Source organism: Zonotrichia albicollis, chromosome 4, assembly GCF_047830755.1.
Source record: "Zonotrichia albicollis isolate bZonAlb1 chromosome 4, bZonAlb1.hap1, whole genome shotgun sequence".
In the NCBI taxonomy this organism is placed as follows: domain Eukaryota; kingdom Metazoa; phylum Chordata; class Aves; order Passeriformes; family Passerellidae; genus Zonotrichia; species Zonotrichia albicollis.
In genome coordinates, this window is record NC_133822.1 from 7,167,822 (window position 1) to 7,184,736 (window position 16,915).

At 39.9% G+C, this 16,915-nt stretch overlaps 1 protein-coding gene across 1 annotated transcript in view; it reads left to right on the forward strand.

The window, feature by feature from the left end:
* The window catches only part of CDC123 (cell division cycle 123), a 33,064-nt gene that overhangs the window by 9,136 nt on the left and 7,013 nt on the right, over window positions 1-16,915 (forward strand). The window contains exons 7-10 of the mRNA XM_005489271.4: window positions 5,852-5,900; window positions 7,504-7,579; window positions 10,440-10,562; window positions 13,807-13,835. Of these exons, the coding sequence (XP_005489328.1) occupies window positions 5,852-5,900; window positions 7,504-7,579; window positions 10,440-10,562; window positions 13,807-13,835 (277 nt within the window). The remainder of the gene's footprint in view (window positions 1-5,851; window positions 5,901-7,503; window positions 7,580-10,439; window positions 10,563-13,806; window positions 13,836-16,915) is intronic.

The window sequence follows — 16,915 nt, forward strand, 5'->3', positions numbered from 1 at the left end:
TGTGACTGCCTGGAAGATGCTTGAGACATCTGCTAATATATTTCACATATTTCTAGAGCTTGTTCTGAACCCAAGTTCTTGTAGCTCTTGAAACAAATACATTCTGGGTGACTAAGGATAGCAATTACAGATAAAATGAAAAATATTATGTGATTGGGGTTGATTTTTATCTGCTCACTTGAAGGGAGTATTTAATTGTATAGAACAGTTTCCTCCTGTAGTACCTGCATCTCCTTGATTTATGTCACTCATTTCTAAAATACAGCATTTTTCTCAAAGAAAATGAGATTACTGGAGTTGATATTTCTGTTACTATGGTTACTTTTTGTATTTCCTAGACAAGCAGAATTTCAAAGAAAAGTGGCAATCCATGGCTGAGAGATTCTTTTCCAGTAATTATTCAGTGCTTATTTCCTGTACAGGATCTTTCTGGAGACTCAGTCAAATGCAGAGCCATTGTTTTAGGTGCCTTTTAAGGGGTTAACAGGTGTAAGTTCCATGTCAAGTGGCTTATGTCTTGACAAAAATTTTCTTTTTAAAGTGTAAAAGTAAAGCCTTTTACCATTAATGCTGTGCAACTGCCTTCTTTTGTAATCCTCCAACTCTAATGAGACTCTCTTCCCCCACTTCTTCATACATGGAAAAAAAAAAAGAGGGTTTTTGACAGCAAGGCTGTAAGTCCAGTTCTCATGTTGGGTTTTACATCATGCCTAACCTGCAATGAGAGGAGGTGCTGGGGAAGAGACTGAGGAGGAGGGGAGAAGATCTTTGAGTGATGAAACAGTTTGAAAAGTATGTTGGGCTTGGGAAACAATTGTGAAGAATGAGAATTCCTGATTCTAGGGTCCCAGAGAATGAAAGGAATGGGGGAGATGAGAAGTCTGTAGTTTACATGTCAGAGGTGAGTGAATTCTCAGAAGCCTTTGGTGCCTGCCCAAGGAGCTGCTTTTCATGGTTTCCCCTAATGAAGAATGGGGTGTCTGGAGCATGCATTGCTCACAGAGTTGAATAGTAAGATTTTTGTTGCAATGGCTTTCAGGACTGATTCTTGCAGGTCTGAAAAGGGCTGCACACTTTGCATCATCCCTTTGAGAATGTTAAATAGTATAGAGTTTGTATTTACTGTCTTCATGCATAAAGAGGTCCAGCAAAAAGTACCCAGAGCTCTTTGCAGAATTCCTGTTTGATTGTTTTCTAGTGATTCTTGGAAGGAAGCAAGTGTTCAGCAAGTGCCACTTGATTTAGATGTGGCAACTCTTTGTGTGGTAGAATGAATTGGTTCAACCACCTTCACTGATACTGAAATCAGTGTATTTTCTGCCCAGATTAATCTTGTGTCAGTTCCAATCAGTGCTCAGCTCTTCCCCTTGCAGTCAGCCCTGGCTTGCTGGGAGGGGCAGGGAGGACATTCTGGGGCTGTGCTGTGGGGTTTCTCAGCATGGCTGATGCCTTGGAGCATCAGTGATTTCACCTGAAGTTCACACAAGAACAGTGGTGGCACAGCAGGCACATTCCCTCCTCCTGATCCTGCTGTGGGAGAAAGGCAACACCTCAAACTCCTCTGCTCCAGTCCATTTAGGCTCCTTTTCCAATGTGATAAGACCACAGATAGCACAGCTAAGGTGGTAAAAAAATAAAGCTTATGGCATGATTGTGGGAAATCACCTTGGTCTCTGTGTATATCTTGTAATTTATGACTATGTCATACTTGATTAAAGCATATTTTATTGTCCAGTCTCTGCTTGGTGTTTCTAAATGACAAAGTTATTTGTACAGAATGTCCCCAAACAGTGCAATGATTATTGCTAAATCAGAACAGTGGTCGTCCTTAATTATCCTATTGATTAGCTGCCAGTTCACTAGGCCTTAGCAAGCAGAAATTAAAAATGTAGCTGGCATAAGAACCTGAAGTGCTGAACAAATGAAAATTACATACATAATGCATCCAAATCCCTTGGAAGGACTACTTGGAGAGAGGAGAAATGCACTATATTTCTACTTTGTCAATAATGCTCAGTATGGTCTAAAGGTTTTTTGCCCTACATAAGTAACAGCTGAAATGCTGAGTACCCTTTTTTTGGTGTTGTTGTTTTGTTTCCTGTGCAATTTTATAAACTTAAATATCCACTTCATGGGTCATAATATGGTAAATGTGCTGCAATGGCAATTTGTAGATCTGGATTTTAACCTAGAAATTTAAGCCAGTGATGTGGGACTTAAGGCAAACCACTTTCTTTGCCTTTCCTTCCTCTCCCATTTCCTGTCTGCATCTAAACATTGCTCAGCTCAGGGAATGCCCTTATTATAATTCTCAGGTGTCTCAAGTTCTGAGAAAACTTCAACCATTTAATGCTTCAATACAAACTATTAAAAAATATGGACTCAGTGCAAATATACTGAGCATGATTAGATTGCTTTGACTGTTTTAAAAGTTTGGATTCTCTCATGATGCTGACACCTTGGTTGAAGAGTTCAGACTAATAAATTACCTTTCCCAGCATGTTATTTTTAAATAAATTAACAAAAGACTTCAGAGGAATGTACTCATTAATGCAGTTGATGTTGTTTCTGCTTCAAAGTCAGCACTGTAATTTACTTACCTGAGTTCACAAAAAATCTTGTGGGTGGTATGATCTTAATTTTTCAGGAATTAATGTAGGCTTTCAGAAGTTTAGTGTTGAGTATATGTGACAAAAAAAATCCTTTTCTAACTGGGATTTCTGTTAAGTGATTAAAACTCTTTTGAGCAGAAAGCTCTGTATAGCCCTGGTGGATGTATTGGTGTAAAATACAGTTTTCTTCCTTATTGTTAGAGTAGGTGGACTATGTTTTGTTAAAATATGATTGATTGCTCACCTTGAGGCTGGTAGAAATATTAGCAGTACTTCTAATGATGTCATTCTGACAACATTTCTGATGCCAAACTTAGTGCTTTTAATATTGAATTCCAAATTGTGGGGAAATTTCAAAGTGTTTTGAGAGGTGGAGGAACAAGAGCCTGTGTTCTCCTAACAAAACATAGGAGGCAGTGTTGGACCAAGAACAATGTGCTTTAGCACCCCAGTATCTTTTTGCAGGAGCTGATAGTTAAGGTTTAATATAAACTGTTTCAAGGTAGGCAGTTGCACACGAGAGGATGTGGAAAATGAGGCCTTTAATGGGGATTTATTTTTTTATTTTGAGGTTTTACTCTTGCTCATTTTTCCTAGCAATTTACAGTGTGGTACAAGATTCCCTTTTCAGTGGTGTATGAATTTCCACTTTCTTTTAGGCCTCAGAGTTCCAGCAAGAAGCATAAAGATACAGTTCAGAGGCTCTTAAAAACTTCTCCTTATTCTTTTTTAAATAAGATTTTAAAATATACCATGAGATAGTAACAGGGAAGTATCAGGTACAGAGTAAATGTTACAATTCTCATAATATTCATAATAGTTCCTAATTCTCTCAGTGATTTGCAGATGAGTTCATGACTTTCTTAGCAGGGTGGATACTGGAGAAACTTGCCAACCTTTTGCTTTTCTCAGTGTTGAAAACTGACCTGCATAATCACTTTCTGTAGCATGTCCTGTGGTCAAGTATTTGCATTTGGAGTTTGACACAGAGCTGCCACATATAATGAGATCTTGATCCTTCTGGTCATGACTGCTCAGTGTAATTCTGTAAAAAAACTGCTGCCCAGAACACAACAGAAGAGCTTGATCCTTTCACCAATAGCATTCAAAATGACAATTTTTCAAAGGCTTCAGAAAATATAGCCCAGGTATGTCTCAATTTGGGTTCCTGACATCTTTGTGATTGTTCTTTCTAGTATGCCCAAACCTGAATAGGATGTGGGTTGAAGACACCCCACTTAGCACTGTGCCTCTAGAGATCAAAAGCTCATCTGTAGTACACAAGTTGAGATAGGTTTCATCAATAAATGCTACAGTGAGCTGGTAAAAATTATAAAACTGTAACCTCAAATCACCCAAAATTTACTCTCTGAACAAAGGTGGCCTTTTGTCAATGAAAACTCATGATAATATTAAGAAGGAAAATTAGATTACAAAAACATGAGTTTGTTTTGTCTTGTGCTGTGTACACCCATTTTTTCCTTATTTGTACTTAGTCCTGGGTCATTAAGAGTAAAAAAAAATAATATTCTTACTGTGTCTTGCAGTATTTTTGCCTGTGTGGTTGATTTGGCAGAGATACCTGTACAGTCTGTGGGGCTTGGGATGGCACCCAAGGATTTAATTTTGTGATTTACAAGGGAAGAGGAACCATCCTTCCCCACATAGCTCTTACCCAAAATATTTGAGGGTTGAGTTAAGGAGTAATTTTGATTATAAAGCTAGGGTTTTTTGGCTGCTGGAAAAGACTGTAATTGGAATGAAGTGGATTTCAGGAACCCCAGTCTCAGATATGGAGTCTGTGAGAGGCAATACCAATCCTTGTGTGCAGGCACTGTAAAACTCCACGTGCTGGCCTTCAGCTGCCTTTGTAGATAAGTTTATTATTGGCTGTGTGTGTGAGGGGGATATTTTCTTCAGCATGATAGGCATATACTCCTGTAAGGGAGGAATTCTGACTCTAGCAAAACTGAGCTCTCATGGGTTTGTTTCTGTTGCCTTGACAGATCTTAAATTGAGGGGAATCTAAAGTGTAGCTGAAGGATGTTATCTGTTTACACAGGCTTACAGATATATATATGATGTGTTTGATCACTGTGCTTTTGGAAAGCCTGCCTGTATTGCCCTACTTTTCTGTGTGTTGTGGATATTAAAGTCTAAAGTAAAATGTGTGAAATTTATTTCTGCTGGCAGCATACAGAATGAACTCTTACAATAGCTCTTCACTTCAAACCAAAGGCTGGGAAGCCATGTCTTACAAATGCAATGTTTATATGAGACTTTTGGGTTGCTGAATGAAGCTCACTGCCAAAAGGAGATCCTATAAATATTGTATTTAGGACTATTGCTCAGCAGTGACCCTTCACACAGTTCTGTGCTTCCAAGTAGTTTGTTGCCAATAAGGTCAGGGAGTAGAAATGGAAGAAAAACACATGTTCTTCTGTGAATCCCTTTTGAAAGTTACAAGGTTTACTGTAAAATGACAAAAAGGTACATGGAAGTTGACTTGCCTTATAACTGCTCCATTCTTGCCAGTTCCTGAAAGGAGACCAACAGGGACAAAACCTTGACATCTGCTTGCAGTTGTGGAAATAGTTGTGTTTATCCCACTCTCAAGGGATTTGTAAGAGTATTTCTTAAGGCTCTTAATTTAGAAAATACCATGCTATGGAATCAGGAGTGCAGTGCTGCTTTGCATCCTTTAGTCATGGAAATGAACGGCTGTAAGGCACGATGATGTGTCTCTGTTGTGTGGTTTGGGAAGTTAAACATTAAAAGTACTTGGCAAAACATGCTGCAGTGAAACTGGATTAGATTGCTCAAGTTTATTGGGTTTTTTGAGAATTCAGTTATGCCAACATAACAATACAAGGGGAAAAGAGCAGCACTGTTGATTCAAACAGAAATAAATCAACAATGAATAAACACTGACATTTGGGACACATCCCTGTCCAGATTTAAGTGCTTCCAAATTGCACTAGAATAAAAGAGGTGATGATTCTGGTTTTCTCCCATGATAATTGTCAAAAGGAGAGTTATGTATTGCAATTTATTGCTTTGTACATATTGGGAATAATTTAACTGTAGTTCTTATGTTTCACATGAGAACTGTTTCAGTTTGGGGTTATTTGGGGTTATTTTTATTGGGGTTTCAATTATGTTTCAGTTTGGGGTTGTCTCACTATGGCTAAAATCTTACGTGTAAAACAGATTTTGAAGCCTGTGCCTTACTTTTCCAGATTTATTCACTGTACTGATGATTCCCCTGATCCTTCCTTGAACTATGAGGTAGGACTCCTTGCATGATTTCTGAGTAATTTAAAAGAATTGCTCACAGGCTGGGTGACATTTGTGGCTGGGTTTCTGTCCATTAAATGTATTATGTTTGTTTTATTCATGTTGCTTTCAATATGAAGGGACGTCTGGTTCAGCACTGCAGGTCATAAGAAGTTCATTTAATTGCAGATCAGGTGGGCTGAAGTGCAGACTTGAGAAGCTTCCTTGCAATGTCCTCTCATGTCTGTCAGGTTGTGACAGGAAGGACAAGTTCAGTGGCTCAAATAAATGTATTTTTGATGGTGAGCTGCTTGTGAACATCACACTGAGGTTACCAAGGGTGAGGCTTGCTGCAGTGGCTGGGGACATCCTGAACTGCTCTGTCACATCTTGTTTCCTATGTTTGTTACCAGATCAAAATGTTCAGCTAGAGATGCTTCAAACTGTTAATGTGGAGCTACTGCTCTTGTGGTAACATCTAGTCATCTCTCTAATAATAGTTTTTATGTAAATATAACATTTGTCATCATGCAGTGGGCTTAAAGGGCTTTTCAAAAGTGAATGAACCTTGTTTTATTTTAAAGCACTATCAAGTGTGCTTTAAAGATACAGGATATGTAAAAGTTGGAACAAAGAGTTTAATGTTAACACCACAGGTAGCAATGCCATCTCTGCTTACTGAAGCTTTCTGCTGCAGTTTAAAGGGTTTGGGAGTTTTCAGCATCCACTAGCAGTAACTGGGGCCTTAAAAACATCAATCCTTCAGAATATTTCAGTTTAGGAAATAGAGAAACTTGAGAAAGTGCCAGAAAGATGCTTTAATTCCCAGGCAGTCTGTCCTATTGACTATAATAGTTTGCTTCCTATTTCTGTCCTGTGTCCTTATTTTAACTGGTTTGCGCCTTCAAAGGCGTCACAGAATTCTGCTTGGGTGTGTACCAGAATAGAGGTTGATTTGGATAAATTTAATTCTGCTCATCAGCTCCTTTGACTAGGGAGCAACTTTCTGCCAATTCCATGACAGATTTGTTGTGGTGTGCAGCAGGGTTTTTATTTTCCATGTTTTATCATTAATGTAACTTGGAAGTTGTTTCATAAATGAGTTCACAGTTAGAAATACTGTCCAAAGTGGAAGAGCATAAGATAATTCAGGTGGGTAGGGGCTTCAGGAGGTGTCTTGTCCATCTTCCTGCTCAAAGCTGGGTAAGGAATGAGATCACATTGTCTCATTTGGCATTTTATAAAATCTATCTTGAAAATCTCAGTGAGTAGAGGCTGCCCAAAGTCTGTGAGGGAGCTCTTCCAATGCTTGACAGTCCTTATGGTTTCTAATGTCCAATCTGAACCTTTCTGCTTTAAGCTATTTTAGATTATATGGTATTTAGACATGCCATCCAACTGGAAGCATTCTGTGATTCTCTGAAATGAATATCAAATCTAATTGTTTTGAAATATTTTCAAAGATGATTATGTGAACTGCAGATTAAAGATTGTTTTGTTCTCTAGTATCACTGGTCATTACAGTAAATCTGTAGCTCTAAAAGGCAGACCTGTTGACAAAAGGATGCTGTTACTTTTCTGAAACAAGGCTTTGTCATTTGTTTTTCCTGCACAGCTCGTTCTTCGCAAATGGTGTGAACTAATCCCTGGTGCAGAATTCAGATGCTTTGTCAAGGAAAATGAGCTTTTAGGTAAGGCATTTCTTAAAAACAAAATTATTGGATGAAGTTTTGAGGAGTTTCTCTGATTCCTTGAATGAGAGCTAAGGCTGAAGAAAGCTCTTTCTTTCCACACCTCATTTCTGAAATTAATGGTTTATTCTTTCTGTAATTTAAAATGTGGTTTACCACATCTGACTTTCCACTATATTTGAAAGCTTGACAGCTCAGCATGCTTGCCATTACAGTGGGAATGTTCTTAATTTAATTGTTAATTCAGAAACTTCACCCAAAGACAGAGTCTTTTATATTCAGGAGCAAATTGCTTCGACTCCAACTTGCAGAATGAATACAGAGACAGTTGTGTGTTGTGCTGCAAATACATGACCCCATGAGAATGTTATGCAGAAAGTTGGGGAGGTCAGAACACCTCCACAGGTGTAGGAGGTGTCTTGAGTTCATATTAAATTCAGAGTACTTAGTTAGTTGTTCTGTTGCTCCAGTGCAGAATCCTGAATGTAAAACATTTCAAGTGGCACTGGAGAGCCAGGATACCCATCCACAGCATGCACAGAGCTGGTGGGTGCATTGGGAGACCTCTGGCAGCTGGAGAACAGGCAGATTGTGCTAGAGCATGTGTTTTAGGCAGCTGAGTAGGGTAATTTTAGGGTAATTTATGGTAAATTTAGCTCATTTTTACTCCTCTGGTTGTGTTGACTATTCTCTGCTGACTATAGCAGGAAATGAGATACCCAGTGCACATACAGGTGCTTGAATTGAGGGGTTTCATTTCAGGCTAATTACTACTCTGAAGTTTGATTTTGGTGTGGTCTACCATGAAATCTTTAGAGATGAACAGAAACTCAAATAGCACAGGATTAGTGCGCATTTGTTCTGAACAAGGTTGAATCATTCTGCCTAAACTCCTCTAACAAGGAAGTGTTCTAGCAGTCATGGAGCAAATACAGACTCTAAAGGAAGGAAGGTGATTTTTTTTTTTTTTTTTTGCTTTAAGATAAAACTAGGTGTGCTCACTTTGCCTGTCTCATGCCTACATATTCACAAGCACCAAGCTCCATATCCACAAGTGGTTCCTTGTGATGATATGGAAGGCCAGGGACATTGGCTTTGTAGTTCTCACTGTTCCTCCTGTCTTAGCATGGTGAGTGTGGGTTGTTTTGGCTGTGCCTTTTTGTACCTGTTAGGAGTTGTCAGCAGTTTGTTGCTCCATCCAGTCCCACCTCTGTGAACCTTTAGGAGCTCAATCCCTGTTCTTCATTTCCTGAGTTGGGTTTCCTATGGAGCTGCACACAGGTATTTGAGCTGTGCCAATCCACACACAGCATTCTCCTAAGCCCTTTTATTTGGCTGTTCTCTCTGGTGTTCCTGTGCTCATCTTCCCATTTTCTCTCCATTTATGCCAGTTGCAAGTGTATTACAGCTCTCTGTAACAGAGTTTATCTTCCTAATAGCAGAGATTTCCCATTAAGTCTGCATTGCTTAATGGCTCCTGACAGAGCTTTCTGAAGGGAGGAGAGCTGAATCCTGTCCTGCCTTGTGATGCTGGAGCACCATAACTGCCAGAGATATAAAGCATTTGGGCACTGGCTAATTAAGCACTCTGTACATTTCATGGCCAGGTTTTGAAACCTAGTGCATCTGCCAGTAAGGGATTTTTTTTAGCTAGCACTCCAGCTGCATTTCTGAAGATAGTTCCAAGATTTTTCACAATATGTTCCCATACCCTTAAAATTAATAAGCCTGTCAGTCAGACAAGGAATGATACTTGCAGTAGTGAATGATTTTCCAGTTACACATCTGCAGCCCCTTAGATGTCATAATCTTTTAGGTTTTGTTTTTTAGACTCAATTTAAGCTTTGCAGTAGTATTAAAAATTAAAAGTTCCACTGACATCACAAACTTTTTATATGAACTTTTTAAAAAAGAGCAGATCTTTGGCAGTAGTCAGCATTGTCTTACAGTAAAACTCTGTGTTTTGTATATGGTTAAACAGCAAAGTGAGGTCACTGATACATCTTCCTTGGGGAATTCTGTCTCTTTTTGTCTGTAAATAGCCTGAATTACTCATTCTGCAGTGATGGGGCAGGTTTTGGATTTGACATTTGTCAAGCAGGGTATTGCAATGTTTTATGTTGACACATATCCTGTATGAGAACTCTTGTCACTCAAGATGCATGCAAGTGTATAATCCTGTTGATGTCATTTTAAACCAGTGTCTTGTAGACAAATGTATGAAATTAAGAACTTGTAGGAGGGATGGTTCGTCTACACAGGCAAGAAAACTCTTGAGGGAGCAAATGGGAGCACTAAGGTCTGGCCTGCATGCCATCCTACTGATTTGGGGGTTTAGGGATTCACCTGTAGTGCCTTATCAAACAGGCACGTGTTATTCCACTCTTTAAAAATCAGTTAAATGAGAATCTGTGGCATCCAAGGATCATCTTTGCTGATGTGCAAGCTTAGCCTGCACCCCTGGCATTTCATGTTCCAAATTGTGGTCCCTGTTGTGATGTGCAGAACAGAGTTTTGGACCAGAGTAACCAAAGGGCGTAAAACTGAAAGGAAAAGATGGGAGCTGGAAACTTAAACACAGGCAAAGTTTCCTCCTGAAATTCACTTTAAATTAGTTGAAGTGTGTACATATAAAATGAGGTTCACAAAATTCTGGACAGAGCTGTTCAAGGAAGAGATTCCTAATGGAATTACTTTAATTATAGCAGAAGAAATCCAAACAGTAAGTCACTAATAAAGATAGAAACTTGGGAAAATCCCATCTTCTGTGTCTGATAACTGCCTTTTTTTTTTTTTTCTGGTTGGGTTTTTTGCATGCCTAGAGCTCTTTATAATTATAATTACCTGCAATTATTGACAGGTATATCCCAGAGGGACTACACCCAGTACTACGATCATATCTCTAAGCAGCACGAGGAGATCTGTAGGTCCATACAGGAGTTTTTCAAGAAACACATACAATACAAATTCTTGGATGAAGACTGTAAGTATCTTGAGAGTATCTGTGGGTGTGCATCTCTCTCTTCATTGCTCTTGCTTCCACAGGGCTTGGTTCTCTTTAGCTTGGTAGGGTCTGAAAGCTCCTGTGGCTACAGCACGTTGAGCAGCAAAAGTTTGGAATTACATTAGCAACAAAAAAACCCTGAAGGAATAGGCTGGAGCTCTCCAAGAAAACACAAGAAATGAGTGAAAGATCCCTTCAAAAGAGACAATAACTTTTTTAAGAAGCTTTGCCCCCTTATACTTGAAAATAATTTTTATGCCAGAAAAGCGAGGTAGGAGATCCTTGACAAAAGGCATTCAGTAGTGAGAAGAATGCTTATTTGTAAAGGTGTTGTCAGATGTTTGCTGCTAAATTATTGATGTATTCCTTGAATAAAGGATTTTAAAGTTTCTTTTCAAGAAGTTTTAATTATTTCTTCTAGAATATCAGTGCACACCAGGTTAGGTGGCAAAACCTTTGAATAAAGGCCACAGTATTTGATACACCTAATCAGTCCAAGTAAATTATGTTGTTCTCTAAATGTGAAGCCCTTTGCAAATTTGATTTGAAATAGTTTTCTAACATGGTTTAGTAATAATTGAATGGTGTTGCATCATGATGAGTGATCAATAGTGGTGAAAAACATGATGAAGAAATTTAAATTAGGTCTGGCATGGACCAAACCTCAGCTCAGCAAAAACCCATAAACATAAGAATTTTCTGGCAATTTTACTGTTATGTCTAATGCTTTGAAAATTCATCCTTTAGATGGGTTTTTAAACATTATTTATTGTATTACTGACACACCAGAGCAGTCAAATAGATCTGTCCTCTTTGTCTGAAAAAGGTCCCTTTAAGTGCCAGGCTCTGTTGTATTGAAATTCTTAATAATTTGACTCTGCAAAGCTGCTCTGTTTCAGCCCAGAGAAGTTCTCATGGACTGCTGCTTGGAGAAGACCAGTAGAACAGTACATTAATTTAATAAGTCCATTACATTTTAAAGTAAGATCAGTAATATAGATCTGGCATTCTGATTACTGCCTTTTCATTTTCCTCTGTGTTTCAATGTAATTTTAGCTGGTATGTAATCAACTGATAGATAAGAATTCAGGGCACTATTTTTGGAAATTTATGCCTAGATTTAGGTTCTGAAATGGCTGGCTAGTGAACTGAAAGGTCTGAAATGTCATCTTATGTAAAGGGTGCCATCTGAGTTGCCTTGAGGGAAAAGGAGGTTTCAGGGCAACCTTCTGGCATGAAGGTTTGTTAACCTCTTATTCTTAGGCACTAAATGCTGGTCCATCTGCAGAGAAATGCCATGCAGAAAATGTTTTCTGTGTTTTTGTGGGTGTTTCTTTTTTAACCACATTACATTTATCCCCCATCATCTCCCTTGATCCACTGCCTGGTAGCATATGTGTTGTTAACAATAAAAATCTGGGTTTGCTTGTTTGTTTGCTTTTAAAAGGAAAGGTATTGCAGCTTTTTTCCTGACTTCTTGTTCCATTGGGGAATTTGATGCTGTTTGCTCTGCTTTTTCCAGTTGGTCTGGTAGCATCTCCAGATGGAAGAGTTGAGTCAGAGCAGCTGAAGCATTGCAGAGTCAGAGCAGTAGGATAACAGATGGATGAATGCTTTATAAATACTCCTAAATTATGTTAGAGCCATCTAAATACCTTTGGTAAGAGCCCAGTGCTCTGGAGGTGTTGGTGGTGCAGAGCTGGGCTTTGGTTTTCCCTATGTTTAGAGCAGGTTCTGGTGAAGTTTCACTACAGTCTCACTGGCACAGGACACTCCTGCTCTGAGAGTGGGAATAATTCAGCTTTTCTTCTTGTTCAGTGTTTGTGCCTGTCCTGAACCAGTCACCAGAGTGCAGTCAGCCTGAATTCCAGCTGTGTGAATCCCAATAAATACCACTGACCTCAGTGATTGCCATGGGCTTGCTTTAGGCTGACAGGCCCCACTATAGAAAGCCTCAGATGCAGGGGATCTCTTTTGGCTGTGACTGAGGAGAGGATGTGGTGCAGGCACTGAGTTCAGCTGAACAGCTGGAGAAGAAATCTGGGGTTCCTGCACCCCCCTTTGCATTGATGACTGGCTTAGCCACTGAGGGCTTCTCTTCCTGGGAGAGCAGAGCACTTAATCCTGGAGTGCCTTTGGCACTGACACAGCCCAGCTTGTGCAAAAGCTGGGAGGATTTTTGGGCTGCATGGTAAGAGCCAGCTACGTGACTGGCTTTGGCTTTGTGCAGTTGTGGTTTGCCCTTAGCCCAGCCAACTTCACATGAAATGTCAGATGAAGCTTTACATGCAGGGATGGGATCAGTCAACATCCCTGTTCCTGACAGGCAGCTTCCTGACACTCCAATGTTCTGCAGTCACATCCTGAGTTTAGTTTATCCACATGTATTGGGAAATCTCTTAGCTGAATATTCCCTTATTAGTGAAGGAAGCAACAATATAGCTCTTGTCTGAGGCTTTTCTAAATCTTTTTTTTCTTTTCTTCCTGCTAAACTGGTGGAGCTTTTGCATGTAGCCATGTCTGAGTGGTTCCCTGTTGATTTCCCTAGCTCAACAGAAAGACAGCTCAAAGGTTTGTTTAACCATACAGAATAGGAAAAGCTGCATATCCAGAGTCATGTTTAATTAAGCCAGGGGGAGGAACAACAGTGAAGCCAGGCAAGGCAGCTTTGAGTGGCAAGGAGGCTGTTTGAAGGATTTGTTGGTATTAATTAGGTGTGCTGTGTCTGCTCTGGGTGACATCAAACACGGCCATTTCACTGCCACCAACCCCTTTGTTCCTACAACCTGTTTGTCTTGTTAGCTGCTGAAATTCTAGTGTCTGGAGCAGGAACCTGCTCTTATTAAATGTTTGTGCAATGTCCAACACAATGAAGTCTTGATCCTTCCCTGAAACGTCTCTGTTCTGTTGAAAATGAAACAGCAGTAATGTCAAGGATAAGCTCTCTGGGCTAAGAGTTTATCAAATATTCTTCATGGGAGAAAAATCAACAGAAGAAACCAGCATTAAGTGGAAAAACCCAGCAGCTGATTTCCCAGTGCATTAACAATAGTTCTTGAAATGTTTCAGCTCCCTCTTAGAAGTATAGCCAATTCTGGCTTGCACTTCATTAGACATATTGACTTTGCAGATTGTGCTGTGTACACAAGTATCTATTCAGATTTAGACATCTTCTGTGAAATTATATATCTTTTACAATTAACTTTTTTTTTCTCCTTTTCAGTTGTTTTTGATGTGTACAGAGACAGCAGGGTAAGTGAACAATAGGTTGTCTATAATTGTTTCTTCTGTGAAAACTCGAAATGCTACAAAGATCAAGCAAGTAATGGCTTTGTCTTCCTAGAAATGGTCCTGGAAAAAAACAACCAAACAAAAAAATACCACTAAAGCAAAAACCCTGACCAAACAAAAATACCAAGCAAAACCTACTTGATGTTATTCTGTTCCACAGGTCTTTTTCTGTGATAAATGCTGTCTACAGTAGGAGAATAATAGGATTAGGGGTGTAAATATGTCTGTGCCAGTGATGTAATTTATTTACTTAGTATCTTCCAGAGAAGTTGTCTGTTCTAAAGCACAGAACTTAGGCTTTGAATGCAATTTTCTCAGTTCTGTGAATCTACAAGATGCAGCTTAGTTTTTGTTATGACCTGAGAGTCCTTGCTGCAGTAATTTAGAGTGGAATAGACTATTTCAGTTGGAAGGGACCTACAATGCTTATCAAGTCCTACTGCTTGACCAGTTCAGGGCTGAACTGAAAATTAAAATCATGTGGTTATGGGTGGTGTTCCCAGGCTCATGGTGGGATTTGTGGGGCTGTCCTGTGCAGGGCCAGGAGCTGGACTCAGTGGCCTTGTGGGTCCCTTCCAACTCAGGATATTCTGTGACTCTTGCATTAAGGGCATGGTCCAAATAGCTTTCAAACACACAAACAGGTTTGGGGCATTTTCTTTTAAGACAGATATTTCCTTGGGCTCTATTTCTTTTCCCCTGTCCTTAACATTTCTTCAGATCATCCATGTGAGATTGGAAAATGGTTCATATCTGGAAGTCTAGGATAGGAAGAAGTGATAATTGTCCAAAGAGGGTGTGAATGTGGTGTGCCCAGTTTGTGACAAATGGAAGCCAGTTTTTTCTTTTCAAGCTGCTCCAGCTGTGGTTCTGAGAGTTGGGCAGGTCAGAACCCTCAGCATCCAGACAGTGATGGAGCTGGGGAGAAGCATCCCACCTCAACTATTTGAAAGATATGTAGGTGTAGTGTTTAGGGGTGTGGTTTAGGGGTGAACACAGAGGTGCTGGGTGAGGATTGGATTATCTTAAAGGATTTTTCCAGCCTAAATAGTTCTATGAAGGTGCCAGTATCAGAGTTAGTAATCTCGACTTCTCCTAGTGTGAATGGATGGAAATATTTGGTCAGATGAGTTGTGCTTGAAAGGCTTGATTGGAGAAAGTTTTTATTACAGCTGAGTGTATTGAAAGTAAGTCCTGATTCTCATTTTGAATGTTGCTGAACTGTTTTGTAATTGTGTAACAGTAAATCATGCCATAGTTTACAAAACAGGAACGTGTCTCACGTGGAAAACAATGACTGTACCATTTCTCAATTTCTCAGCCCAGCTTTTAATGTGGGTACCTAAAACAAGGCTGTGGGCTAGAGCAGCTCTGCTGTAATTGAAATTACCTGCCCAGGCTCAGATTGACAGACATGAGGATGCTGTCAGGGAAAATGAGGAGCAGCACTTGGGCACTGAACCAGATTCTGCTGTTGGGTGCTCTGCCTCATAGTCAAGGCACGAAGAGAAATTACTTAAGTAAAAGGTTTCAGCCTGTGGTATCTCAAATGAGCAGTGTTTCTTCATCTGTCAAGATAAAATATATCTGTTTGTAGATTTCTCTCGGTGGATTCTACCCTCAGGTCTTGTAAACTGCCAGCTAGCCCTTTGTGTGTCAGATGCTTCTCCTTTCACACGTACCATTGTGGTTTGCAACTGTGTTATTCATCGCTCCCTCGGCGTGAGAGCTACAGGCAGTGAAAGAATATTGTGAGCATGATTAATTTCCAGAGCCCGTGCTCCTCATCAGGCTGGTTGCACAGCAACCTCACCTACAGAAGGAGAGCAATGTTCACTGACTGCTTGTTTCAAATCCTTTCAACTCTAAATATTCAGCTTGGAGAAGCGAGTTGTTGTTGCTGTTGTAAATGACAGCAGTCTCCTCCCCGTGCTCGCTTCAGTTGCTTTAGAGCTGTCTGGAGTTGGCTCCACAGGTCCTGCTCACTGAATTGGAGAAGGGAGTTCACAAAAAGCTCTGCTGTTGCTCTTTGCTGTCCCCCAGGTGAGAACAACAAACCAAGTTCAAGACAAGTCACTGTGCTAAGACAGAGCAATGCAAGGAGTGGCCCAGACCCCACTGCTGGCTCCCAGCTCTTGTTAAGGAGCAGACCAGTGCTTGTGTCTGTGCCTTGTGAGCGTTGTCACTGTGCAGGAAGGTGCAGCTGGAGTTAGGGAGGTGTAGCAGTTAAGTTTGCATTTTATCTGTCTCTGACTTCCTTTAACCAACAGGCTTTGTCATGGGCACTTCCTTTCAGTGCCCTGCTGCTTAATGCCTTAGCAAAAAAAGCCCCATGAAGCTGACAGGGTGTGATAAATCTATTGATTCTTTCTTTTCGGATGAGAAGAAAACACCATGTAGTACAAGTAGGGGAATTTTTTCCCCCCTTCATTTATGCACAACTTTTTTTTCCTGGCTTGTGCATTTCTCTGCTCTTGTATGACAAAGATTACTAACAGCAGGCAAAAGACAGCAGATGAATAGCCTTACTACTGCTTTTTAGATACACAGTGCAAATTATCTGAAACTGTATTTAAATCATGCCATTGCATGTAAGACTTGAGAGAGAATTTCATCTTAAGAAGAAGCAGTTTGGTTATGACCCAGGGTTATATATACTCCTTTTAATGAGCCTGAAAAGAGATATTGAGTTTGTTTTGCCACTTGTCATCAATTTGCAGCTAGCAAAGCTCAGTGCAGATTTAAAACCATCTCAAGGAAACAACTGTTGCACTGCTGTCTGCAGGGGTGAAGGAACACTGCTGGGTGCTCACAAAAAAACATGTTGCTTTCAGTAGTCTCAAAATCAATTTTCAGTTTTTTCCAGGGTACATTTATCCTCTAGAAAAATGATCTTAATGTTCCTGAGAAAAAGCTGAGCTGGATGTATTTGGGGTGAAGAGGAATTTCTGTGAAAGCCTTTCATAGGGAAGTATTAGGTAGAAATGTTTCTGATGTAAGGAAAGATTCTCTGAACTGCTGAATGAACTTTGCCAGCCATT